A 26,472-nucleotide genomic window follows, 5' to 3' on the forward strand; every position below is an offset into this window, starting at 1 on the left:
CGTACATTTAACTCGAGTACTTGAGAAAACGACTTGACGTGCACATACGTACTCTTGCGGAAATAAGTAACAGCTGCCGAATGAGTCTCATGGTTCAAGCAATAAATTAAGGGTCAATAAAGGAATAAAAGACTCCACATCACTTCTCCTATTCTATGTGTATTGTCCTAAACATCTTAAATGACATCAGACTCAACTCTGATCAGAATCAGAAATTCTTTATTGAAAATATATGAAATTGTGGTTCGTTACAGTCGCTCTGATTCCATGCATAGAGTTATAGAAAGTAGAAATAAGTAGCAGCACAAGGTATGTAAAAATATAACATAGGATACAATAAAAACAGTTAGCACTGGTATGAGAATATTTTTGAAACTACAAATATGTATAATGTGCTGAGTGTGTTAAGTGAAAAAAAAATTATATAACATGAAAGCACAGAAATAATAAGAGGCAATTTGCACTAATATGTGAATATTTAAATCATAAATATGGATAATGTGCTGAGTGTGTCAAGTGTGTAAAATATAAAACGATGTACCTTATGTTACAATACAATGTATATAGGCTAACTATTATGGAAAGTTAGAAATATAAAACATGTGTATGATGCTACAATGTACAACAAATATATACATAATTAAGAAGAAAAATAACAATACATACAATATGTTATGTTGAATATAGTCTAAATATCCTACATTCAAGAGTTGAAAGAATATTGCACATTTGAATAATTGCACGGAGGATTGTCGTAGTTGAATTATTGCAGTGTGTAAAGAATTATTTCCCCTTTAAAAAAACATTGCACATCTGAAATATAAGAAATAAATTATGATATAATAAAAGATGTGTGTATTTGCCCAGTGTAGTTTAAAACGTTTGAAAAATGTTTATTCATCTGCTTGTTTTGTAGAAACGCATTGCTCGTCCCACTGCGTGCATTCTGCAGAATTACAAAGCACATTTATACTCGTGTGTCACAGAAAAGTACTGATTTGCCAGTCGCCTCTCACCGTGTTGTCTTGTCATTTCCTTGGAAGTCATATTTCCGACAGTCCATGAAGGTGTGCGCATACTGAGGAGGCTCCTCCCCAACAACAGTTCCCGACCTCCGACGAGAATTCAAGCTGCCACATTGAAGAGGAACAAAAAGGCGACCTGGCAGCGGTTTCTACACTCCCTCCACTTTCTCCGGGGTAGTCACGGGATTTCAATGTTCAGCCTGCTCTTTGTAAGTACCCCAAACACCCCAGCTAATTATAACTGACTCATTCGTACTTGCCTCTGATATGGTCGATTGCAGCAACACAGATCCGCCAAGAGCCTGGTTAAAAGTTGGGCTACATATTGTGAGGTGATTAGCACAACACAAGGGAGCTAAAGTAAGTCACACGAGTGGTTGTCTGAGCAGAGTGTGTAGCCACGTTAACGTTAGCTCGCTTGTGCGGCTAGAATATAGTTCATGAATGTGTTGACGTCTACGAATATAAACCAGTATTGTTTTCTAAATCGGTGTTAACCGCCCTCAAGTGAGTTAAAGCTAACTCTGATATAGCCAGTCTTGGCGTATCTCTGGACTGGTTGCCAAACGTTACTGGGAAAGTGACGGAGCTGAGCTAGCCTGCTAGCTAATGTAGCAACGTTAGCTTGCCATTAGGGGCTAAGGCTATTTCCTCGAATAATAATAATGATAATAATCAAAACAAATAACGTTGTGACCACCAGTATCAGTATGTGGTCACTGAGTTTTATTTTTATTTTGTAATACACCACATTAGATGTTTTATAACGCCATGTTATTGTGCAAACTGGACGTCGTCCGCAATTTCATAAAATAAGATCTGCTGTTACCCTTAGCCGTGCAGTGGTGTATTAGTAAAGGTAGCATTTCTCTTGGTCAACATTTAGCTTAACGACGACGTGGTTAACGTTTTAACTGGTGTCTTGGCTTTCGAGCACTCTTTCGATGTTTAAAATATAACCAGTGGTTGCCATTATATTCAGCTTCAGACGTTGTTAGTAGTAAAAGGTAGGGGCTAGAGGTGTAGATGGCGACTGAGCTAACTGCCTTCCGCCCTTTGTGACAAATCTTGACCCAGAGCATAGTTGACCCGTTCATTTGAAGCCACATGCCAAGCTAATATTTTTAATAACAAAAATGACGTGGCCGCCAACACGATATTTCCTGCCTGTTGTTATCGTGTCTTCTTGGTTTGCATCGTCAAACTGTCCTTTATTGTTAACTACCCGGTTTGACTCATATCGTCTGCCTTTCGTGTAAAAAAATGTAGCTTGCGCTGAGGTTATATGAGTCTATAATTTAGCCTTGTCTGGCTTCTTAAAGCAGAAAGCACCCAACCATTAAGCCATGTTGGATGAAGTAAAATGAGGAAATGCACTTGGGGAGGAAGTTGACTAGAGCAGCTGTGACACTAAAGGCCGCAGCACATTCCCATGCCTCTCAGTTTTCAATTTATGACCTTCCTATGGTTTCAGTCTCCTCTGTAATAAATTCTAGTGGGTGGCTAATACAAATGAATAGCTCTGAACACTCCTACAACCATGGGTGGATGAGTCAATGAGTAACTGGTGTAACAGGTAAGCTAATTACATTCCTGCTTATGAGTCACTGCAAGGTGACCTAATTTGAGTGTAAAGGGTATAGAAAATGAGATGCTTTCAATATCTTTATCCAAAGAAATTGAGGGCAATGTATGATAGAAGCAACCGTTATAGTTCTCATATTTGTATTCAAATCACACAATTGCGCTCTTTTGGGTAATGCAAGCACCAGTGACATACTCGCCCCATAAAAAAGACTGGAATTTCACAACTCTTTTGTGCCAGAAGCTCATGCTCTATTCACACTTTGGTGTGGAAGTAGGTCACTCATATTGGTGACCTGCTTTATGTTATAGCTAATTGACACACGATGCATAGCCCAAGCTAGAAATAGTATCGCTCCTCTCAGTCCACTTACGGCCTGCAGCTAAAGGCAGGCCTAAACAGTGGGAAGTCCTCATTCATGAGATGCCACACTTCAAGCCTAACAACCTTATTTTTGTGTATGTTTGTAACATATCAACCTTAATTTCGCTGTATCGTTGTTGGACTTGCGTGAAATGTGTCTTTATTTTGCATTGCTGTGTACTAGGGATGCAGCGGTATGAGATTTCACAGTCTGATAACAGTTTCAGAAAATGATGTGGTATTGTGGTATTACAGAATTATTATTGTTATTATTATTATTATCAGCAAGAATTACCCTTAAAGGAATGAAAACACAATGGTTAGTTTCGGTTGAACAAATATTTTACCAACATAATTAAGACTTGAAACCATTTTTAAATGAAGTATATGCAAAGAGTCTCCCCTTTGAAAATAACTAAAATAAAGGTGAGATTTTCTGTCCAATTACATTTTTTTCAATATAGTAAATAAACAAATGCACATAGTATGATAATCGTCAACTTTCATATCACGGTAGACCTTATAACCGTTATAGCCTATGGCTTCAACCCTTCCTGCTTCCAAATGATTTGTAATGAGACTGAAGTGGGTTGTTGTAGGTTCAAATGTAGCTGGATGCCTGCATGACATTTTACACCAAGGGTAGGGTGGTTCCTCTGTCTACAGGCGGCATAAAAAAAGCAGTGTGACAAGAAGGGAAGTTCTCAGCCTTGGTTACCGTAACCGAGAAAGGCGAGCCTAGTGTACAGTAACACGACACCGACTTACAGAGGAGGTTACTGGGGGAGAAGAACACCTATGTTGTAGCCTGCTGGCATTCAGCCCATCTAGCCACGGGGTGGCTGTGAGTGTTGAAAGGTAGGGTTGAAGAGGTCTGTTCCAGTGACTGGCTTAACAGATTTGGTCAATTTAAAATCTAGTTATGCCCCTGGGTGTCAGGCTGTGGTGAGAATGCAACACAAGCTTTGGTTTTACTATGCTTGTGTAGATCCCTGGCTGCGGAGCAATTTTGTTGTGTTGAAATCAACTCAAAGTGGAAAACTAGGATAAGATGCCCACACTTTTTTTTCTCCCCATTTCAAGACATTTAGAGCCAAGCCATATGTAATTATGCATTAGTAGCTATGGGCACCTTGTGTGTTTCTTGCGCTGCATGTTGGTTAATGAATCATGCCCTTGTCGGCATGGCGTTCGTTTACTGTTGTTGCCACAGAGCTGGGATAAAGCAAAGGCACTGGCTCCGCAGCACTGGCAGTGTCTGACAGATTGACAACTCTTGTAGATGCTGCTGCAAGGCTGCCTACTGAAACTATAGCAACAGGTAGGAATAGGATTTTCTTTTGTTATTTGTGTTTACAGCTACCTTGTCTAGCTACAGCTGCCAGAGCTGCTGTTAGCAGGGGAAAACACTGTCCTTTGCCAAAACATGCTATAGTAAAGCTTGTTGTTATTGTTATTAGAGCTGTTGTTTGTAGGCGTATGTAGCTGTTCACCTTTACTGATCCAGAAAGAGTTTTGAAGCAACTATTGTCTGGAAAATGCTGGGTTATTGCACATAAACAAGCTTGCTGTGTTTTCCTATTGCCTAGGCACTGCTTTGCTCCTCACTGGCTTTTTCTTCATTTCCGTAAGCAGCTTATTAAATGCATGAAATGTGGGACTACCTCTCACAACGTGGCTTAAACTAATGTGTTCATTGTGGCCATAATCTGAAAAAGATGGATTTGCTAGTTGGAGCTGATCACAGTGAGTATTTGATGCCTCTGGTAAGGAAGTTGGACTCTCTAGGTTAATAAGTCCTGAGATCAGTCAGTGTATACAGGCATCTAATAATAATAATAAGAAGAAGAATAATCATAATAATAATAATAATAGTCAATATAGGTCAGTAAAACATACAGAATAGATAAAAACATTATCAGTTTCTCTTTACTCTGGACCCTGACCCTCTTTAATGCTGCACCCCCCTGCTGCGTCTTCAACTTCTCTCTGTGAATGTTTAAAGAGAGCACCATTGCTCTTCTCTGATCTCTTCGCGAGGGACACCAAAATTCCCTACAGGAACACTTGTTGCTACTGCTGAGATAATCGTTGTTATGGCAACAGGTATCCCCTGATGCCGCTGTCAGAAGGCCAACTTAGTCTCCAAATGTCAGAAGAATTGATGTCACAGTGGGACACTGCACCTCTCAGCAAAAAATGTGAGCAGGCATTCTCCTTTCTGGGTCTGTCTGTTGCTGAGTGTTGGCTGCCTGTTCTGAAACTTATTTCTATTTTAGATTAGAAAATGACTATGATTTTGGTCAAAGTAATTACTAATTACCATGATGGGTCCTAGTAATTGTGCCCTGCATTGACTGGAGTCTATATTTCTGACATCTAAATAGTTAGATGAACCCACAAACCAGACACGCATATACACGCAAGAACCTTTTGTTTCTGTAAAACTAGTTTAGCCTCACGGAAAGTAGCTGTCAGTTATTTGTCAGAGTGGAAGCAATGCGAAATGGGATGGAAAAGGAACAGCTTGTATTCTGATCAGCATTAAAGCTGTGCACGTCTTTGCTCTGCCTGTTATGCTAGTTTAAATGTTAACTATCCATGCGTTGGTGCGTGTGCAAACAGGTGGAGGTGTGGCTCACTGCTGTGATGAATGTCTGTAGACGCTGGGAGATGTCGTCTTGGAGCCGATTTGAGGATTGTGACATGAGATTATGATTTATCAAAGGAGCTCAGATGGCTGAATATAGTCCCTCGACCCATATTCAAATATACAACTTAACCATTCTGTCTGGGGAGGATACAGCTGGAAAAAAAAGTTGCGATATACAGTCCTCTGCCACCATAGATTAGTTTTTCAGAAAAGGATATGAGGATATGTGTGTGTATATGTATATACCAGAACAAAATGGCCTCTTTAGACTGCAGTCAATACTTAGTGTGACCTCCCTTTACACATTCTGTTGGGCAGACTATCTTGAAGTTTTTCTTAAGTAGTTGCTGGTATAGCAGAAGATGAGTACTGCAAATCTCATTTTGTCTGCCCAAGAGAGTTCAAGACATGCTAAGTGGAAGGGGGGTAGGCCACACTACATAATTGCAACTATAGCCTGTTGAAGTTTTTTTTTTTTCTGAAAATGTTTTAATACTGTGTACATATTTTCTGGTTGTACTTTAGTAAAGAGACTCTGGAGAAATAAATATGTATGATCATTATGACAATGCTAAAATAACAAGGTTTAAGATGGCCTAAGACTTTTGCACAGTACTATACATTAATATTTAAGTAGCACATTAAAACATAGGTAGTTATTCGAAACATTTGTAGGCTGGTGAAAAGTGATACTTTAAAAGCAGTACCTTCCCCCCATCTGCTAACTTACCACCGGCTAACTTTATTGCAACATCGTAGCCATGGTTGTTCTGAACGAATGAGTTTTAACAGTCATTTAGTGATCCATTGAAACATTAGGAAAATGTTCAAACAAGTGAGGCCCCAGCATGTTAAAGTTTCAATCAATTGGGCTCTAACTTCTGTCTTTCCTCATCTGTCTCTTGAAGCTGTTGATGTATTGTTGTAAGTGTCTATCATGCAGGTGTTTAATTTTGTGAAAAGTGTGATTAAAAGTGCAACTAGGCCACAGCGAGGACATAACAGGCCTTTGTTTGGATATGTTTTCCTCTTTTCATTCCCATTTCTAAGGTACTGAGCCCTGGTCTCTTTCAGTCCTTTCCAGAGACGGATCAGTCCTTGCCCCCCCCCAAAGCGCTATCAGAGGCCTTTGATCGTCACACTGTTTATCTGTGCTCACTCAGAGGCTGCAAAGCAGTGTGATAAGTGGGCTTTGCCATGTGTGAGTACGTGCGTACAGGGTGTTCGCCTGTTCATGGAAATAGGGGGTTACATATCCTCTCACCTCCTCTCTCCAGCCACATTTACACGGACACAAGAAGCCAGAACAACAAGTGCTCTTGCGGGAAGATTAGTTCCTGTCCTCTGGGAACACAGAGAGGTAACCTGTTGTGCTGAATAGGGGACAGAATGAAAATGTCCATTTACCAGCATTAAGGCTGCATGGGCAACAAAACAACTGCCATCATAAGTAAAATAATTATTTTTTCTCAAGGCGTGGCACAGCATCACAAGCATTAAAATCCAATAGCACATCAAATTTAAAATGCACTGTTAAGGTGCGCACCCTTTTACAAAGACATTACAGCTGAGCTACTGTAGGTGAAGAATACAGTAAGCGATAAGTGGATATAATCTAGAAAAAAACAGACATCATAGCCATGTTTCACAGCCTCTATCTTGAATGTTTTTGGTGTGTCTGTTCTGACGAACCACAGAACAGGACTTATAACATGCTGCTGGTATGTTTTTAGACATTGAAGAAATGTTGCAAAACTGTGCTTTTGCCTGTTATTTTTTTTAGGCAGAAGAATATCCCCAAAACTTAAGTTTGTTAAAGAGATGCTATTTTTATTAATTTGAATAGGCAATTGTTTCTCTGTTTGAGATTACAGTTGTTGCTTGCAAATGTAATTGGTTATAGCCAGGGTATTTAAAGTTATTTCCATAAATTCATACTCACAGTCAAGAAAAACTCGACTTATGTTTAGTTACTGTGCTCTCTGAAAAGCGGTGTCTGTACTTATCTATGCATGACCAAATGGTTTCTAGAGAAAGAAACCTCTAGTCTACTGTGATATATTGCATGAAAGCAAGTGGGCTGTTTTTTCATTGTTCATACAGACTAAAAGAGTCCTGTGTTATTCTTAGGGAAGTGATCTAGAATTTAAATTGCCAGTAAACTTAAAAGCCTATCAATATTTTAAGCATGTCATTGTAAACGCTCCACATCAGGACCTCAAAGTTATTCTTGTCAAGGCATCATCTTCTTTTAAAGCCTTTTTTTTTTTTTACTATTAGCCTTTTGTTCTGAGTTAGCCGTTTGATTTTCTTTCTTTGTAGTTTTGTCTTAAACAAAATACGTTTAAAATTTAAAATGAAGAAGTAATAAATTTGGAAAAGTAAAAATATTTGCCCTACAACAGCATTTTTATCTATATTCACACTGCAGTAAAGCATTCCTGTTGTCTCAGTGAGCACACTGGTCCTAAGCTATTTGTCAGTACAACTGATGTTTATTTCCTTAATTGCACTTCCTTTCTACAGACTTTAACTATAGTTTTAAGCTGCTTAAAAGCACCTTAACAAGGGTAGGTGAGACATTGTTGTGGATCTATAAAGCATCTAACTTGTCGGCAGCCTTGAGTATTTTTATATTTCTGTTGGGTTGGAGTGTTGCATTTATGGAGGGTCATTTTGTATCCCGGACCTATTTCTAGGCTTGATCAAACACAGTCCACCCACAGACAGGCTATAACAGGAGAGATATTTTTTCTTTACAAGCGAGCGCAAAAGGAAAGTCTTAATGAAGGTTTTATTTATACTCTTAGTGTTGCCATCTTGGTTTTCATTTTGTCAGCAATACCAGATCTTCAGTTATTAATTGTGGTAATTGACACCAAGCCTTTAGGCTTTAAGGTCTTCCCCGAGCACACTGTTAAATGTTTGTGGCTCATTACCACATCTGAGTTTTGGATTGAGAGTACAATGTTGTCCTGCTCCATGGAGATGTCTGTGCTGTGGTTTTTCTAGTCCATTTTCAAGTACTACTACCTAGAGTGGGGAGCCTGTATATCTTAGGGGTCTGTGGTAATAGCCCTGTGAAAAACACAGGTTTATTATAATTCAGACCGAGACAACCACAAGCCTGAGTCAGACCGTCTGTGCACGGTTCTGCTTTGACACAGGTAAACACAGACGTGACCAACTGTGACTCATGTCCCAATTGTAAGGCTCTGATTAGGTGACAGGGACAGGTAGCCTATTATTTTTGCTCATATTCACACATTATGTTTTTTGCTGTGCAGCTTTTTGTCCATACATACATTCAAACTGCTTTCCTATGATAATGCACACATTTCCACTTTTGTACTATACATCATGTTTAAACCTAGACAAGAAATTACTGCATTTGGCACTGGAATTTGTAAACGTACCCACTATCGTATATACGCACTGCTTGTAACTGCTTCACTAAGCATTTGAGGCAGGATTTACCTAATTTAAGAGATAGAGTACATGTTCAAGACATGACCATCTTTGATTTCATCCATCGTTTTTAATATTTTTTCAATAATAAAGGTTAAACTTTTTATTCTTCATTTTTAGAATTTTGGCAACAATGGCCTTTTCAATTATAATACAAGTGTTGTAACTTTTAAAAAGAGTCCAATCACGGCCCAAATAAAGTATTAAAAACTTTTGCAGGATGGAACCCTGGTGCTAGTGCAATGAATGTCACAATATAGTAAGCTGCACATGGTCAAAGTATTGATTCCTTTGTAGAAAGAACTACAGCCCAAGGCTGCTGCTAAAATGGTTTTACACTATTGCATATGAATGTATTATTTAAATATCTGGGGGATGAATATTGGCAGCTTTTTATATCAAGAGAGTAATAAAAAAAGAAAGTCTTTCAAATAATTGATAAATTAGTTGTTAGATGAATCGACCTATTGGGAAAAACAGTTGTTTGATGCATCAATCAAAAAGTAATCAATAGGTGCATCACCAAAAGCAGTCACTTTTAAACCTTTAAAAAATTTGGCCACCTAAATGGCAATGGAATATTTCATTGATCGTGAGGGGAAATTGGATTACAATACAGCACTTTTGTTTTGTTACATAATGAAAACACACCTTAGTATATTTGTAGTGAATGCAAAGTCATGAGGTAACACAGATGAAAGTCCATTACATCTAGATCAAGTCAGGCTGAAACTAACAATTATTTTCATCATTGGTTATTCTGGCAGTTATTTTCATGACTAAACAATTAGTTGTTTGGTCTATGAAATGCCAGAAAGGGGTGAACTAAAATTTCTGCAGATGTTCCCCAAAGCTCAAGATGACATCCTCAAATGTCTTGTCTTGTCCACAAGAAACCAGCAAGTATTTACATTTAAGAAGCTGGAATCTTTGAATTTTTCAGGGTTATTTTCTAAAAAAAAAAATCAAACAGATTGATTTTCAAATTTCTTTGGGATTAATTTAACAATGGTTGACAATTAACCAGTGAGGCTTATCGTTGCAGCTATATACATACTACAGCAGCTTTAATAAGTGCAAAAAAAGAAAAGAGCAGTGCGTTCTGTATCCAGCAGATTGTCACTGGATAAACGATGCTTCTGGGGATTGGTCACCTGAAGTGGTGGCAACACTTCCCACACAGCCATAATTAACCTTTGTCACGCCAACTCTTCCCTACCCTCATGACAAGTGAAGTTAAGGTTTTGTTCTTAGAAAAGTTTTGAATGGACGTGTACCAGTTCCTTCCCGCTGGGTGCCTACATTCTCAGAAACCGACGGGCGGGCACGTTATCAGAATTCAGTCAACAAAGCATGAGGCCACACAGAATCTACTGACTTGAAGGATCACTTTCAGCCCGAGGCTCCTGTTTGCAAACCCCAGGGGTGTGCAGCACATTGGAGGCACAGCAACGGTTAAGGATCTCTGTTGGAGTGTATCTCTCAATGCCGTCTTGTCCTGGCATGCCTGGAGATTTCAGCCTCACTTGTTACACTAGATGAACTGGTGAGGCGCAGAAAGAAAGATTAAAACCCTAAGTAGTATAGTGTATTGTAGTTGTGTGTGTGTGTGTGTGTGTGTGTGTGTGTGTATATTTGCTTTCTTGCTTGCTAGTCTGTTTGTCTTTGTGTGTTTTCAAGCATGACTAAGAGCAGGGGAGAGTAAGGCACACTACTTCCTTTATGTGTGTGCGTGCGCTGTTTGCTGAGTGTTGTGATGATCTGTTACCATACCCCACATTGATAGGCCCCTTCACTCTTGGACTGTGTCCCGAGAGCCCATAGCATGCTTTTGTCTGTATTGATTTTGAAGTAAATTTGCTTATCTTGAGGCCCACTAAAAGCATTTGCAGACTTCTCAGACCTAAATACTTGAGGGTAAACCAAAGTATATTTGGGAGATGTTTCTGACAGTTTGCTTCTATATATTCTAGAGTCTTTATTGTGCAACAGTCATTTGTGGCAAAAGGTGCACCAATTATGCCGAACTTGTAAACTTAATAAAATAAGATGCTTTTCATTCTATTACTGTAACTGAGTCCCTGCTGACATGCAAAAAGAGATGAAAACCAGTCATGCCTATGTGCGTGCAGCACGTCATGATGCAGCTGCACCTTCACAGTAGGCTAATGTCAAGATGTTTGTGTTGTGACCTTGTATCTAACTGACAGTTACCGCTGAATACGATCACATGCTCAAAATATATTTTTTTGCCCTTATTCTGGAAAAAACAATATTCCTACTAAGCTGTTTACTTGATTAACGAAAATGAATTTTCCACTGATACTCCCCTTTACATGCAGCTGTGCATACTCCCATTAACCTCAGTTCCCTATCACGTGATGTGCTGGAGCATACAAACACAGCCTCGCATTTTAATTCCTTCAGCCAGCTTTTTGAAAAGGTCAGTGTGTTGCGATATTTGTGCATTTCTGAAAACCAGTTGATATCCAAGTATGTAATGAAGTGGGTGTGTCTCTTTTTTCGACCAGAAATGTAGGCGTTTCTTTTGGGCATGCATCTCCACCCCAGCCTTGCAAACTGCTGGCTGGTTGGTTTGTGTACAATGCACACAGCTGACTGCAAACCTTTTTAGATACATCTGTTTCGCTGTGTATTGTTCTGTGTCCACCCTCCAAATTTGGAGTGTGGTCCATGAACACAGTGCAGGCACCACCACCACAGTTTTAAGGTGAACCAGAGACTGCTTGTCTGGTCCACACCTAAGTTTGACACCAACTGTCACACCTAACCAAATGTACCAGGGCCTTTGAAAATGCCACGGTTTGATAGTGAAAACATCTTGAAGTGTAAAAAACACCCTAAAAGTAGGCATATGTCTGTCAGTAGAGCTGTTTTATTAAGCTGGCCCCTGCCCAGCATTCCCTGTCATCAAGTCACTGAGATCTCCCAACCAGCTGTTGCTTTTTCTTCTTGTGTCCCAGCACTCATTTAGAATGAATGAATAGTGGTTTCTTTATCTCTTGTTGGCGGGTTGGTGTGAGCACACAGTTAGGTTGTGAACAGCTTTTTAAGTGAGATCGGCCCACCTGGTGTATCAACAGCATTGTCGTCACTGCAAGGAACCAGCTGGACCCTTGGGCAGGTGTGATCCTTTGTTTTATCTCAGCCATAGTCACTGCCAAGCTTTTGACTTTACTTTTTTGCATGTCTTAGCTTTTTTGGCTTTCTTTCTTGCTTGCTTGATCTAGCTTATCCATTGTTGTGTCCTCTTGATGATTTTTTTCTTCACATCTCACCAGCTTTCTTCATGTTACTATTCCTTTGTCCCTGTCCTCCTTGACATTTCCAAACATATCTTTTATCTATTATTTGGCATTCACAGAGGCCACAGGAATGAAGACATTCCTTATGACATTTAACCTTATTTCTATTCCCACTCATTGACAGTTTCTTTGAGTTTGATAGCGATTGTGATTGATAGTGTGATTGTTTCCTCTGATCCTCCTGTGAGCTATATCAGGCAGTTGAAAGGAGAATGCAGAGTGGGTGCACTGAGAGTAGCAAGCAGGTGGGTATGTAGGGCAACAGTGTCAGTCCCTTTGGCTTCCTCGTGCTGTCCATGCTGCTGTCCCCCCAATAAGAGCCCCCCCCCACACACACACACACACACTTTCCGTTCTGCAATGGATGACAGGCGCTCCCCCCTGCTTCTTGACTCTGCTCCCACACAGTCAAGTAGCCCTCCAGCTGCTTCAAGGCAGTACAGTCTGGTCATGCCCAGTCTGTCTCCAGACAAAACAGCAGCGAGACTCAAGCACAGCCTCAGACCACCAGACAGGGTTGCATGTAATACTAACTAAAATCTTTCACAAGGCGGGAAGAAGATGGACTCAGACATTCCACATTTTGTGTAAAAGTCTGACGTTTTGCCACCATGCCCTTCCAGTCTGTATATTCAATGTCCAGACATTTGTGCGTGTGCGTGTGCGTGTGCGTGTGTGTGTGTGTGTGTGTGTGTGTGTGTGTGTGTGTGTGTGTGTGTGTGTGTGTGTGTGTGTGTTTTTTCCTTCTAATTTTAGAACAGCCCCCCTTGCCCTTGTGGCAAATATATTTCCTCATCCAGCTTGTGACTATCTACACTATGTACATGGTGTACATAGAGAATGTGTATAACTGGTGCGAGTGATGAGGGTTCGCCACCTGACAGCTATCAGGTGTCAGCAAAAGCTGCCCACAGCCTTAGCTCTACAATTAATAAGTCCCATGGCAATAAAATGCTCACTGCTGTGGAAGGCTTTCAATTATGACTATCACTGTAGCAGTTGTCTCCATGCACTTCAGCTGTGATATTTTACAACTTCCATGGGCAGTGTTCCAATCTGTTGCTGATATAATGAGCTTTGTCAATGGAAAATATTAAATCATATAACCTGCTACTGTATAATCAAGATAACAAACTGCCTCGTCTCTTACTCTCCATTTGAATACGCTTGTCATTCAGTTTGCTTTTAAACCTGACGTGGCTTTCTGCTTTGCCAGACAGACTGATGAATCATCCCAAAACGATGAGTTAGCAGTGTCAGGATACCCATGCCCTGATTCCCATTCTTTTGCGACTTTATCACCTGTTTAGGTTTGCGTGTCCTTTTCTGTTCTGTGATACTGCGGTCCTTATCAGCTCACACTGCTACTCCCTGCTCTCTCACACTTGCCATCTCTCTCTCTCTCTGCTTGTGTTCTTTCTCCTTAGTCACTGTAAGAGATTTTTTGGGGAGAGACATTGCTCTTTCAATGTTGAGATGCTGCTTTGTTCAGCTTTGCCAAGATAGACAGTGAATGCAAGACTGAAATGGTTGGTTGACTAATGAAAGTTTTGGTAGTCATTGAAGTATTTTTTTAAAATAAAAAATGTCACATGTTTTGTGGTTCCAGAATCTCAGATGTAAATCTGCTGGGTTTCTGAGTGTTGTGCTTTAGTAAACTGACTATCTTTGGGTCATGGACTGTTGGTTGTACAACTGTGCAGCTTTCTCACTACTTTTAGACAAACAAGACCAGCTGATCAGTTGATAAAATAATTGTCTGATTAATCTATAATTAAAATAATCATCAGTTGCTGCTGCAATGTATTTTGCATACACTGATTGTGTTATGGTTAAACAGTAAATCAATAGCATTTCACCCATTCATGTTTGACGCTGCTGACAGTTGCTCATTGTCTAGCCTTGAGTTTATTTATTTTTTTCTTTTAGTTTAAACTGCTCGTTTCCTGTGTGGTTAAACATGTTTTTGCTTTTACAAACAGATATGGTATCTGTGTGTGTGTGTGTGTGTGTGTGTGTGTGTGTGTGTGTGTGTGTGTGTGTGTGTGTGTTTGTTTAGTTCTTCCTGCATCTGTGCAGTGTGTAACTGCAGAACCAGTTTGCAAATTTCAGAGTGATTTGCATGTGTTCCCAGCAGCGCAGGCCTAATGTTACCACAGTTTACTCACTTCTCTATTGACAAGCTCGCTCAAGACTGAGGCCAGGGTTCAGTTGCCTACAATAAAATTTTTAAATACAATACTTCAAACTTTAGACTTAATCATCCCTAAGGGGAAATTACTTTACACATACAGCACTGTACACATTGTATAACAGACGACACACGACAGCAGACACTCTGGAGTCTCTTATTTAAAATGGCTTTGACGGCAGGATTTAGGCTTTTGTAAAAAAGTTTGCCCTTCCGCACCTCAGTGCTCTGTACCTGCACCCTTTTCCTCATAAACAGAGCACCACTTATGGATAAGCTTTCACGTCATGCCACATAATGGCAAATGTTATTTCCTGTAGCTGTCGACGTAACGTAGCTCTGATGTACATTGATGTTTTACAGTGTTTTGTTTACCGTGAAATTTGCTTCTTCATTTTCTTCCTGAGAAAATCATGGGACCTTGAAAAGTCATTAAAAGTTTAGAAATTTTGTCTATGGATATGTGTGGGAACCTAAGAATCATATTAATCATGCTGAGGGAATGGTAGCCAAAACATAGTGTTGTAATAATTGTTATTTAACAACTTCTTCCCACCTAGCCCAGATGTTCTTCATGTATATAGCAGTGTAAACTTTGAAATGGTCTTATGGTCTGTCTTTTTGCTCTCAGTAACCCGACTATTGGCCACGTTTAAAACACAGACTGTATGAAGTCACTTTGTGCATCTGGGCATCCATCCACAAACCAGCTGCTCTTCATCTTTTAGCATAAGCTGTCATTGTGGTGTACTTGGTTTGTCTGTTGGCTCTTTTCTACTTCAGTGTTTACTCCATGTTTCAGTCTCTCAGCTGCCTGCTCTGCTTTCCACAGTCAGATTTCACAGGTGAAACGCACACACGTTTTACTCCCCACCTCTCACCCCTTGTCCATCCTTTTCATTCCTGGAGGATTAAAGCCAACAGGCTTTTAAAGTCTGGTTACCCTTTTTTTTTTCCCCCAACCTTCAGTCATCTGCATGCAGCAATGCCACACTGTGTTCAGTACTGCTCAGAGGCGGTAATTAAAGGCGTCACAGAGGATCATGGCCATCATGCAAAAAAATATAAATCAAGACTGTTTTGAGTGCCCTTGTGGCTGTTGCCAATTATAAAAGACTGGGGAGGAAAGAAATTTATGGAGGAGAGTGGGTTGATGCATCCCCTTGACAGTGGCTCTGTGGTTGGCAGTTAACTGAGAGGATAAGTGACACTGGGGTAGTGGGTGGGAGCAAGAGAAAAAGAGCAGAGAGTTGGTCAGGTTTTGAAGAGTGGCCTTGGGTTGTAAAAAAAAATAGATGCCTGTAACTGGATTAATAGAAATCAAGCAGGTGGGATAAAGAGAACCAGTATTAAACAGCATATATAGCATCTTAAGGTTTATTTATTTATTTCAATAGGGACAAGTATATAGCATAAAACTGATGCCACATACCACAGCATTTATAGCCTAAGCTAATTGGCAATGCCCGTCCCTAGATGGGCCTTTAAAAATGCATGACTCAACAACTACATATAATACTATACAAACATGATTTGACACAATTTAAAACACCAACTATAATACAAAACAATAAACACAAATCACCAGCTCGTTCATGACAACATGACAGATTCCTTTTCAGAAACTGTCAGTTTGAGTTTAAAATGATCACTCAGGATCTAGTTAAGTTTTAATATCTAGAGTAAATCATGACTGAGTTAAATAGGAACAGAGAGAGAGTCAGAAAGAGCACAGGGAGTCTTGTGTCAGTCTCAAGGAGGTGAAAATAGGGAGCGTGGGACTGAAATACTAGATCTGTTTGAAGCTTTGCCCACCCTGCAATCCTCACCTTGTGACTACTGCCTGTGACACGGTGCTGAAGTCCAAGCCCTTTCTCTTCGTTTCCCGCCCACCACTTGTGTGTGTACGTAGTTAGAGTAGTGATAGCCAGCTCTCGTCATCCACTTTCCCCCTACTCCCTCCGCCCTCCCCTTCCCTTCCTACCTCCCTCCTATGTTGCTCTGAGACGGTTCCAGCCAGTTTGTGGCGGCTGGGTTTAGACTGTCAAGGACTTGGCACCATTTGACTTACTGCTCCCTGGCTAGTTACAGACCAGACATTACCTGTTCTCTAAGACACCCTTGTGAAGCGTGTGTGCTTGGTACTGTGCATATTATTAGTTTCCATTTCAGTAACAGGTGGTGAATTGACAGGGTGATGTAATCCACAGTTGTAGTCAGTTCACAGCAGATGAATATATTAAGGCCTGAAAGTAAATATGGTCATCATGATGGTACCTTTTTTGAGTTTATGGACCTAAAATTACATGAGCAGAAAGCTGAAATTCAGAAGTGCAGAGGGAGATTATTAAAATTAAAGGTACATCACACTGACATAGTTGGTTACTGTTTGTAAACAGTAGTGCCAGTGAATGTGAAGGCCGATCACAAATTGCGTTTCGCCTTGCCATACAGTTCTTTTTTGTGAAATTCTTTATGCCACATATTAGCCAGGATTCCTTAAAAAATAGATTTTGAATCTCAATAGGACTGCATAGGGTAAATAAAGGTAAAATAAAATGAAAATATTTGCATTTTTCTGTACTTTGTTTGCAGTTTTACTATTTAAGGATGCCTTTTAACATCAGGCAAGGGAATACTGATGGAAATGAGCTCCGCAGCTACTGTAACTCAGGTGCATTTACATTTGTTTAAATGTGGATTAATGTACATTTTTGTAGCTTCCTCTTGGATGTGTGCTGCTTCCGCTCCTGCACCTGGTTGCTACTTTTTTATAGTCCAGAGTCCGGACCTCAACTGTGCTCTCTGCCCAACAGTGTCCAAAATACAGAAAACAATGAAATGCGTGCAGATGACAGGGTTTCTGCTGAAAAGAATACACTGCTACACACTTCTCATGGGTTTAAAATGATCATTGAAAGTGATTACTTTTGTGTGAGACTGCATACTGTTTTGACAGTCCTGTATAGTATACATTTTAACTTTAAAGTTCAAGATACAACTTCTTCCATTATGACCACAGCTTTGAGCATGCAACATATTGTGTACTCGTCTTCTTGATTAACCGAACGTAAATGTTGCCAAAGGGATTATGGAAATCAAGATTATAACACTAAAGCTGTGGGTACTACTGGACGATTTGAGGAAAATATGTCATTTTCAATTTTTCTATAAATTAATCTCAAGATTTAATTGTTTCTAAACATAAAAACAAACTTGACCTGTTTATACATGAATGAAATCATTTGAAATAATCCAGATGCCTCGTTTCAATGTCCTCCAAGGTTTCCAGTCAGTCAAACAAAAGTCAGCCTCTGTAGAAACTTTGCATGTCCTTTGTAGAAAAAGTTGACACATTTTTGTCCACACGTATTAAGATATTACATTTATAGTATATACCTAACATTCTTTAATACATACACCTTTGTGATGATAATATTCTAATATTATTCATAGCTGCATATTTATCCAAAAAAGTTTGGGAGGAAATTCAGACTCACCAGCTGTCATTAACTCCACAACTACCAAGCGACCCACTAGCTAGCTCTCTGAAACTGTTACAAGACAATCACCGAGCGCGTTTATGTACACAGTTGTTATTCAGAATCTGAATCAGAAATACTTAATTGATCCCTGGAGGAATTTAAAAACAGGAAAACGAGACAGCTCAGTCTCCATAGGTCCGAGTGTGATGTCATTACTACCGTGTAACCTCACTCACCATCTTTGTCCTCTCTTGGCAGGGTTTCTGTGTTGATTTGGGCCGTACCTATATGGCGTGTGTGAGCGGAGAATTTTGCCAGGCACAGCACCTCACCTCTGTGGAGAAGTGAATCGGCCGCCCCCTGAGGGACTACGCTACCCAGAAACCCCCCTGACTGCCCAGCACACAAGGAACTGCTGACTCATCCAAAGGCCCCCTGGGAAACTGCGTAGTCCTTGGCCCGACTGCCCTGCCCTGTCCCAACCAATACGACAAATCTTTGCTCTCCACTTTCTCCTTGAACAGCCAATCACAAACAGCTCTCCTGAATGGGGTAAACTGATTGGATGACTCCTGGATAGTCTCTCCATCTTTTTTGTCTTTTTTAAAATTCTTTTTAATTTTTTGGTTTTGTATTAATTCATTTTTTTTTTTTTTGTTTTTTTTTTACATCCCGGAGTACTGTGGACTAGTCCATCCTTTTTTTGTTCCCCTTTTCTGTGTACATCATCCCGTAGTTGAACACCTGTTGTCCTCCTGACCCATCCTTCACCACGTGTTGTCATTTTTATTTATTCTACCCTCCTTTGAACACATAAGTCTCCTAGCAGTCTTTGCTGACTTCTGAGCCAAAAGTCTCTTTTGTTTTGTAAGAGTATTGTATTGTAATTGTTTTTTAAGCCGTCTCGCCAACATGAACCGCCCCGCTGCAGTCGAGATTACCTACGAAAGCATGAGGTTCCTTATCACCCACAACCCCACCAATGCCACGCTCAACAAGTTCACAGAGGTATGCCCACTTCTGTCTCTGTTGGTATCTGCGTGCATTAGTTTGCAAGTCCTTTGTTTAAAATCCTCTCTCCTCTGATTCCTGCCAGGACCTGAAAAACAGTGATGTGAACACACTGGTGAGAGTTTGCGATGCCACCTACGATAAGACTCCAGTCGAGAAGGAGGGGATAGAGGTCCTGGTAAGAGTTAAGACTAGTGCCTAAAGAAGTTTGATGCTGTGTTCTGTTTTGCTTTACATTTTATTACTGGCAGTGGAAACCACGTGCACTAATACACACTGTACACTACTGTTAAATGGCCTTCTCTGTCCGTCTGCAGACACTCGCATTGGTTGCTTTTTGTATATAAATCTTTGCTTGAGTTGATTCCTTCTTGTTTGTGTACATACATTTGTGAAAACCAAAACCAATATGGCCTGCACTCTCACAATTTTCTACAGATGTTGATCCCTAAGGTTTGACAAGAAAGCTTTTAAATATGCTGCCCCATTTTCGTGGGATAATTAACGGAAGGACCTGAAATTGCCTGAACTGATAGCTATCATGGAATTCAAGTCAACTTTAAAGGATCAAGAAAGTGGTACTCGTGGTCTATGTGATTGCTATTCAAAAAACCACCAAGATTGTCTTAGACACTTGCACTTGTTTCATTTTGACTGTATTTTATGTTTGCTCATTTATAATGTGTGACAGCGTATTTGTCTGCTTGTATTAATTGGCGTGACATTGTCTCATGCTGCCTTCTTGGCCAGGTGACTCTTGAAAAAGAGATTTTAAATCTCAGTGAGACTTTCACCTGTTAAATAAAGGATATATAGCGTATATAGAGACGGTTTACACACGTACACATATGACAGCCTTTCCTTTTTTGTGTTTGTCCTTTTGAACTCTCAAACACAAACACTCTCTCTTCTGTGCTCTCTAGGACTGGCCTTTCGATGATGGGGCCCCTCCTCCCAACCAGATTGTGGAAGACTGGCTCAAGCTGGTCAACAACAAGTTTCGAGAGGAACCTGGATGCTGCATCGCTGTGCACTGTGTGGCAGGACTTGGCCGGTGAGTGGCTAGCTGTTTTTTTTTTTTTTTTTGTCAAGAGATGTAACAATAATTCTACAGGCAGATTAGGTGGTCTGGATTGTTATACGGTTAAGTTCTGACTGGCCTCAGATGTGAAATCCACATAGCTACTTCGTCCTGTAAGAGATATTGTGATATGGATGTGAGTGAGTACCATAAAATTTCTCCTCCAGTGGCAGATATTTCAGGTTTAAGGGAAATCAGGTTTGTGGATACGGCTAAGACTTTCCATCTAACTTTTTCCTGCTGATTATCCGGCTCCAGCAAACAATGGCAGCATGGAAGCTCAGACAATTTACTAACTCAGAGGTGCTGAAAGAATACCTAACACAAAATTAACTTTGTATGCCTCCACATTGGCAATAGCTGTAGATAGAAGCATTATATTTTGAGTTCTATCTATACGTTTGTCTGTCTCATTCTTGTGAATGCAATATCTTAAGAAAAACATTCACTTGGACTCAAGTATAAACTTATTAGAATTAGGTGTTCAAAGGTCAGTGTCACTGTGACCCCACAATGTTCTACAAAAACACTTTTCTGGCCATTACTCAGTGTCATAACTCTGGAATGTAAGCCATAGCGGAGACATAGATGTAAACTGAAAGTGCAGCTTGAGTGGTTTGCTAAGGCATGCAATCATGTGACAGTAATTCTAGTTTGAATAAGTGAATTATGTGTTCTGTCACTTATCATACTGTGAAATTATTCTGGTCCCAGTCTATCTGTGTTTTGTTTTGGGGTTTTTTTTTTGCAAGGGAGATAATTAGATTTTTGCTGAGTAATTCTGTTCTCTAGATGTCTAAAAAAACATGGAAACCTATGACATTCCCTGGTACACCACTCCCCTAAATTACACGGCATTGCACATGTCAGTGTTACTGCTATCCATGTTTGTTAGTAAAAAATGCTACGTTTCAGGTGCACCAGTAAAATGTGAGCCTCTGCTGGCTATTGTAAAGGCTAAAATAGTTGAAAACATGTAGAAAGGTAGGGGGAAAGACAGAGGCGCTGTAGCAATGATCTGAACTGTGACGGTAGGGGTGGGTGAGTTTGGGTGTTAAACAAATTAAACAACAATCACTCTTTAAAGTGTAGCCATGTTTGATGTATGTTATACTTTTTTGGTGTAGAACACCAATTGGAAAGCAGCAAAGCAAACTTGAAGCTTGTCAGCAGTAGCTCGTTCCCCAGTGTAATGCTACCCATTTGACCTAATGTGTTTCCCCTTCCTGTTAGTATTATCTGTTCACTGTGATGTTGTGTGGGTGTTTAGAGCCATAGACTGTATAAAAGAAGGTTTAAAATGTAAAGCTAATGCAGAACTGCCTTTTAGGGTTTCCACTGTTATGAAAAACCTGGAAAGATCATAGAGTTTCACAATCATGTTTTCCAAAAGTTTTGGAAAAGTTTTTGGATTTTGTTGTGTGTAATGAAGTTGCTACAGAAATCCTCTGTGGATAACCCTCCACGTATAGAAACATCAAATAACGTCTAATTTATTTTCTGTAGGATAATGTAGCTCTGATATGTGGCAACGCATGAAGTTTCGTTAACCATTATGTATGTTTCTTCATTTTCTCCCTACGTTCTGTCTCTCTCTTCATGTATGCCAGCAAGCTCATATTATGTTTAAAAAGAGAGTGAATCTAAAATGTTTGAAAAATCTTAAGGCAGGTTATTTATTCATATTTTCCTGATCTCAATTGCTAGTTTCAAGCCTTCTTCAATAGAGCATGGTGTTCCTTAGTTAAATTCTGAACCCATTTAGAGTAAAATAGATTTGCTATTAAGCCAACCTGTCAAGCAGGATAGAGGCATGTCAGTCAACTTCACCCTCTTGTCCAAATATGGTCACTTCTGCCTCCATAAAACCAAAATGGTGACATTCAAAATACAACACTACTACCACTTCAGAACAGTAACCCAGAAACCATTGGGTGACATCACTGTGGCTACGTCCACTTCCTTTGTGCAGTCTGTGCTTAGATCATTTCATCTCCTCTGTGTCAAAGGGATAGATTTGGCCACCTGTTAGAATATGTAAATAAACAAGGCCACAGAGAGCACTAATTAGTTACTTGTCCGTATAAGTCTTTCTTTCTCCTGAGCTTCTAGCCTTTCTCTCAGCCCCCCTCTGATCTTTTAACTCTTGTTGCTTCTTCAGTACTTACACAGCCCAAGGCTGACTTGGCTGGCTGTGAAACTAAATGTGCTGTAATGTACCTGTGCATCTGTACCTAAGTATACCCTGCTGATTATTCGTTTTCTTGAATGATCGTGCTCTCCTCCCGCTCCTGTTAGTGCTCTGTTAATAGACAATCAGTTGGTTGAAACATCTTTCATTAATCATAACAGTGTATTGCCTCTGCTGACTTGGAAAAAAAAAAAGAAAGAAAAAAAGGCGACTACATTCGCATGTGATCTGTCTGTTGGTCATGAGGTTGCACAAATGATGTGCAGATATCTTATTCATGGACCAGTGTGGCAGCAAATTACAGATGAATTCTGCCGAGTAACAACACAAGTGTGAAAACAAAGAAGGCAGAAGCACATGATGTGGGCGAGCTAGTGTGAAAATGTCTTTCCTGACCACGAACGCGCAACAAGCCAATCAGTTCTCAATGGCTTCCAGCATTTTGCATTGCTGTGGCATTCCAGGGGTTGTATAATTACCAGTTTTGGTCAGACTGGCATTTTCTGAATTCATCTCCTCTTCTTCCCTGTCCTGTGTTTACTGCAGTCATCTGGGCTTTCCACAGCCTTACGGTCTGATCCGCCTTACACGAGCCAAAATTCTCTTAAGGCCCTTAGTGTGGGAGGCTGCAGTTTTGTGCCTTGTTGTTGTTTGTCCTTTCTTTAACAATATTCTCATTCCTCCTTTCACGCTATCGTATTGTTTTTTCCCCTTCTTATTTTCTTTCAACTCCTCTTTTCTCACATACTAACCCTTGAGAATTTTGTGTGAGAGAAAGGCCACTCAAGGAAATGCTCTGTCAGCACTCTGATCTGACTTGCCAAGTGGTCTGCAAAGTTTTTATATTTATTTTTTTCTCATCTGGTGAGAAAGGAGAAGGTTGTCTTGCTGTAACATATCACAGTTTGTGTGTGTGTGTGTGTGTGTGTGTGTGTGTGTGTGTGTGTGTGTGTGTGTGTGTGTGTGTGTGTGTGTGTGTGTGTGTGTGTGTGTGTGTGTGTGTGTGTGTGTGTGTGTGTGTGTGTGAGAGAGAGAGAGAGGCTTATGGTGTGAGCACCGTGCCCCAGCAGGTCAACAGTGAACTTGTGCACCCCTGTTGATTTCCCAGGCCTGTTTCCCAGGTTTAAAACCCTCTCCCTTCCCCGCCACTGTATCACTATGGAACCATGTGAACCATGGCATTTAATCTTCTTTTCTCCTTCTCTCCTCCTTCGCTTCTCTCTCTGTCTTCTGTGAACTGGTCCACTGGATTTCTTCACCTCTCAGAGCTCCAGTCCTGGTGGCCTTAGCCCTCATTGAGTGTGGGATGAAGTATGAGGACGCTGTGCAGTACATAAGGCAGTAAGTACCCTTCCTACATTTGTACTTTTAAGGTTTCATTAAAGATTGAGTCTTAAATCAGTTAATGATGCAGTTGATGTAAAAAGATGGATGGCCCCTTGTGGTTTTTAGCCAAACTGTAATTGAAGTTGAGGTAAATCATTTAATGATTTATATTCCTTTGATTTGTTGATATCAATGACTTGTTCATTTTGGCATCTGTCAGTCTGTAGTGCGCAAAGTAAATCTTTAACTATAACTCTCGAGTCTGGTATTTACACTTGAAACAACACTGGTTCCTTCAAGAAGTCCAGTGTTAAAGGAATAATACAGCATTTTGGAAAATAAACCTGTTTGCATCTTTACTAGCTTAAGCCTTTTTCTCGTTTGAACCCCGGGCAATGTTTTTTTTTATCGTTTTTCTTTTCATAAACGCTGTATATATCAGGAGATTGTCCATGTCAGACGCGTACTCATTTAATGCAAATAATCACCTGCAGGAGGCAGGACATGACGCAAATTACACCAAGTCTATTACCATTCCTTGAATGTGTCTGATGATTTCGGCATCTGCCCTTATAAACAGAAGTTCCTCAATCCTTTTGTCTCTCCATGTAGACATTTTTGTTGCCTTCTTTATGTAAATTAAATTGTTTTCTTCCAGTTTTGCATGAGCCACTTGATAGAAATGTCACCCCCACGCCCGTTCGTTCGACAATTAGCTGCTTCATTCACACTTGACACTGTCAGACATTATACACACTTTGTACTACGGAGTTCACAGGATAAGGTCCATTTGATGTCCATTCCAAATGATGCAGACAATTGCGTCTTACATGCAACTCCTTTGGGAAATGTTTTGATATTTTCAAGTTTGAAGTGCATGTGTGAAAATGTCTTTAGACTCCAGGAAGTTACTGCTCCAAGCTCCAAGAAATAGTCCAGCACATAAACTGTATGGAAATAGCATATTGATGTCTTTACTTTTATATTTGGACAGATTAAACAAACAAGATATACGGTGTTAATAATTGTTTTTTAGAGGTGCTGACAGTTGGATTTTGTTGTCTTGAGACAGAGCCAGGTTAGCTGTCTCCCTCTGTTGCCAGTCTTTATTTTTAGCTAGGCTAACAGGCTGCCTACTGTTGCCTTATATTCAAAATATAGATATAAAAGTGTGATTAATCTTTTCAACTGACTCTGCCAGAAAGCAAATGAGTGTATTTCCCAAAATGTAGAATTATTTCTTTCATCACTATGGAAATGATTGTAGTGCTATAATGTGCTATCGGCCCTCTTTTGTAGATATAGCTGTTTAATCTCATTTTTCCCTGTTTTTTTTTGTTTTTTTTTCATAGGAAGAGACGTGGAGCCTTCAACTCCAAACAGCTTCTTTACCTCGAGAAATACAGACCCAAAATGCGTCTGCGGTTCAAGGATAACAACAGCCACAACTGCTGTGTGCAGTAGGCTTCCTGTCAGTGCATCTTTCTTATGTGCATCTAGCGGGGGAATCTTCCAACAAAGGGAGATACACACAAAAAAAAAATGAAGAGAGTGCTATCAGTAATTATTGTGATGATTTGTTAACACTGAGTCATGGTTAATTGATTGGAGAGCTAGCGAGTGATCGAATGAATGAATCCAGATCTGGGGATCCACCAGCCGAACCAATGAATGGAAGGTCAAAGCACACAGATAGGCCCGCCTCCCGGTTATACTGTACAACCACGGGCCAGAATTTTTTCAACTTGAGTCCATCCTGTTTCTATATTTTTTTTTCTTTTTTTTTTTCAGTTGTAATCATGGGATAACATTTTCCATTTTGTGAATTTTTATTTTTACACAAATAATGGTGAAGAAAAGATGAAATGTTAAATGATATTGCTTATTTTTATTTCCACTAATTATTGACATTATGATTAGGCCAGAATAATGTACCTTTTTAGAAAAACATTTTTAAACTTTGAACACATATTGTGACTGTCCATTTTGGTATTGGGGTGTTTTTTTTTTTTTTTTTTTGCACAAAAACTCGAAAGGTTCACCTGAAATGCAGTAATGTTTCCTTTTACCCTTCACTTTCTTAAAGTCACTTTCAGTTTAGGGGTTCACTCAGTTTGAATATGTCTGCAATATTTATTCACAAGATATGATATGTGTGGCAGTTATGAGTTTGGCAGGGGCAAGGACACTTTGTTATCCAATAGTTTTGTTGATGTTTTTTATCCTTTGAGAGCCATGTCTTTTTTTTTCTTTTTTTTTTTTTTTTTAAATCTTGTTGGAGTGCAATAATCAGTCCACCTCAGATAAGCCTACCAAACCCTGCTTAGCATCCTACGCACACGTATACATACACTTCAGACCACCTCATCCAGGCAGTTAAACAGGAAACAAACATAACAACTCCTACAACAGGTACTTTTCCTGCTTTTATTCATTCTCCTTAACGGGGCTACAATAGGACTTCCCCTAAATATGCATATTTAACTCACACACAGAGCTGAAGATTTAGTCTGAAAGACAAGGTGGAGAAGAATGAAAATGGTCAGTTTTTTATCATTGTACCCATTTTGAAAACATCCCCAATTCGTATTGGTTCTTTAAAGATAAATAAATTGAAATAAAAAGCATATATGCGTCTTTTCTTCTGCCTTTTAATTTTTTTTTTTTTTAAGGGACACTTGACCCCCAAATCAATAGCACATATTTCTCCTCTTACCTGTAGTGCTGTTGATCGATCTAGATTGTTTTGGTGTGAATTGCAGAGTTT

The 26,472-nt window shown here is 39.8% G+C and overlaps 1 protein-coding gene across 2 annotated transcripts; it reads left to right on the top strand.

The window, feature by feature from the left end:
* Nucleotides 1-1,077: 1,077 nt before the first annotated feature.
* ptp4a2b (protein tyrosine phosphatase 4A2b) lies at nt 1,078-26,332 on the top strand. 2 transcript variants are annotated; one of them, XM_042506204.2, is made up of 7 exons: nt 1,078-1,234; nt 18,355-18,648; nt 18,996-19,104; nt 19,193-19,285; nt 20,031-20,161; nt 23,646-23,720; nt 25,058-26,332. In XM_042506204.2, the coding sequence occupies exons 2-7, from the start codon at nt 18,644-18,646 to the stop codon at nt 25,167-25,169; spliced, it is 525 nt and encodes a 174-aa protein (XP_042362138.1). In that variant the 5' UTR covers nt 1,078-1,234; nt 18,355-18,643; the 3' UTR covers nt 25,170-26,332. The 2 variants fall into 2 exon arrangements, with proteins under 2 accessions (XP_042362138.1, XP_087946292.1); XM_088090166.1 differs by lacking the exon at nt 1,078-1,234 and adding an exon at nt 4,276-4,294.
* The last annotated feature ends 140 nt before the right edge of the window (nt 26,333-26,472 follow it).

The sequence above is a fragment of the Plectropomus leopardus genome, chromosome 17 (genome assembly GCF_026936395.1).
Source record: "Plectropomus leopardus strain MGB_pleo_1.0 chromosome 17, ASM2693639v1, whole genome shotgun sequence".
NCBI classification, from domain to species: domain Eukaryota; kingdom Metazoa; phylum Chordata; class Actinopteri; order Perciformes; family Serranidae; genus Plectropomus; species Plectropomus leopardus.

Excerpts from the sequence above, each read along its gene's own strand:
- ptp4a2b (XM_042506204.2), top strand. Across the intron at positions 19,105-19,192 it reads CGCTCAACAAGTTCACAGAG|GACCTGAAAAACAGTGATGT; the intron begins GTATGCCCACTT and ends GATTCCTGCCAG. Across the intron at positions 19,286-20,030 it reads AGGAGGGGATAGAGGTCCTG|GACTGGCCTTTCGATGATGG; the intron begins GTAAGAGTTAAG and ends TGTGCTCTCTAG.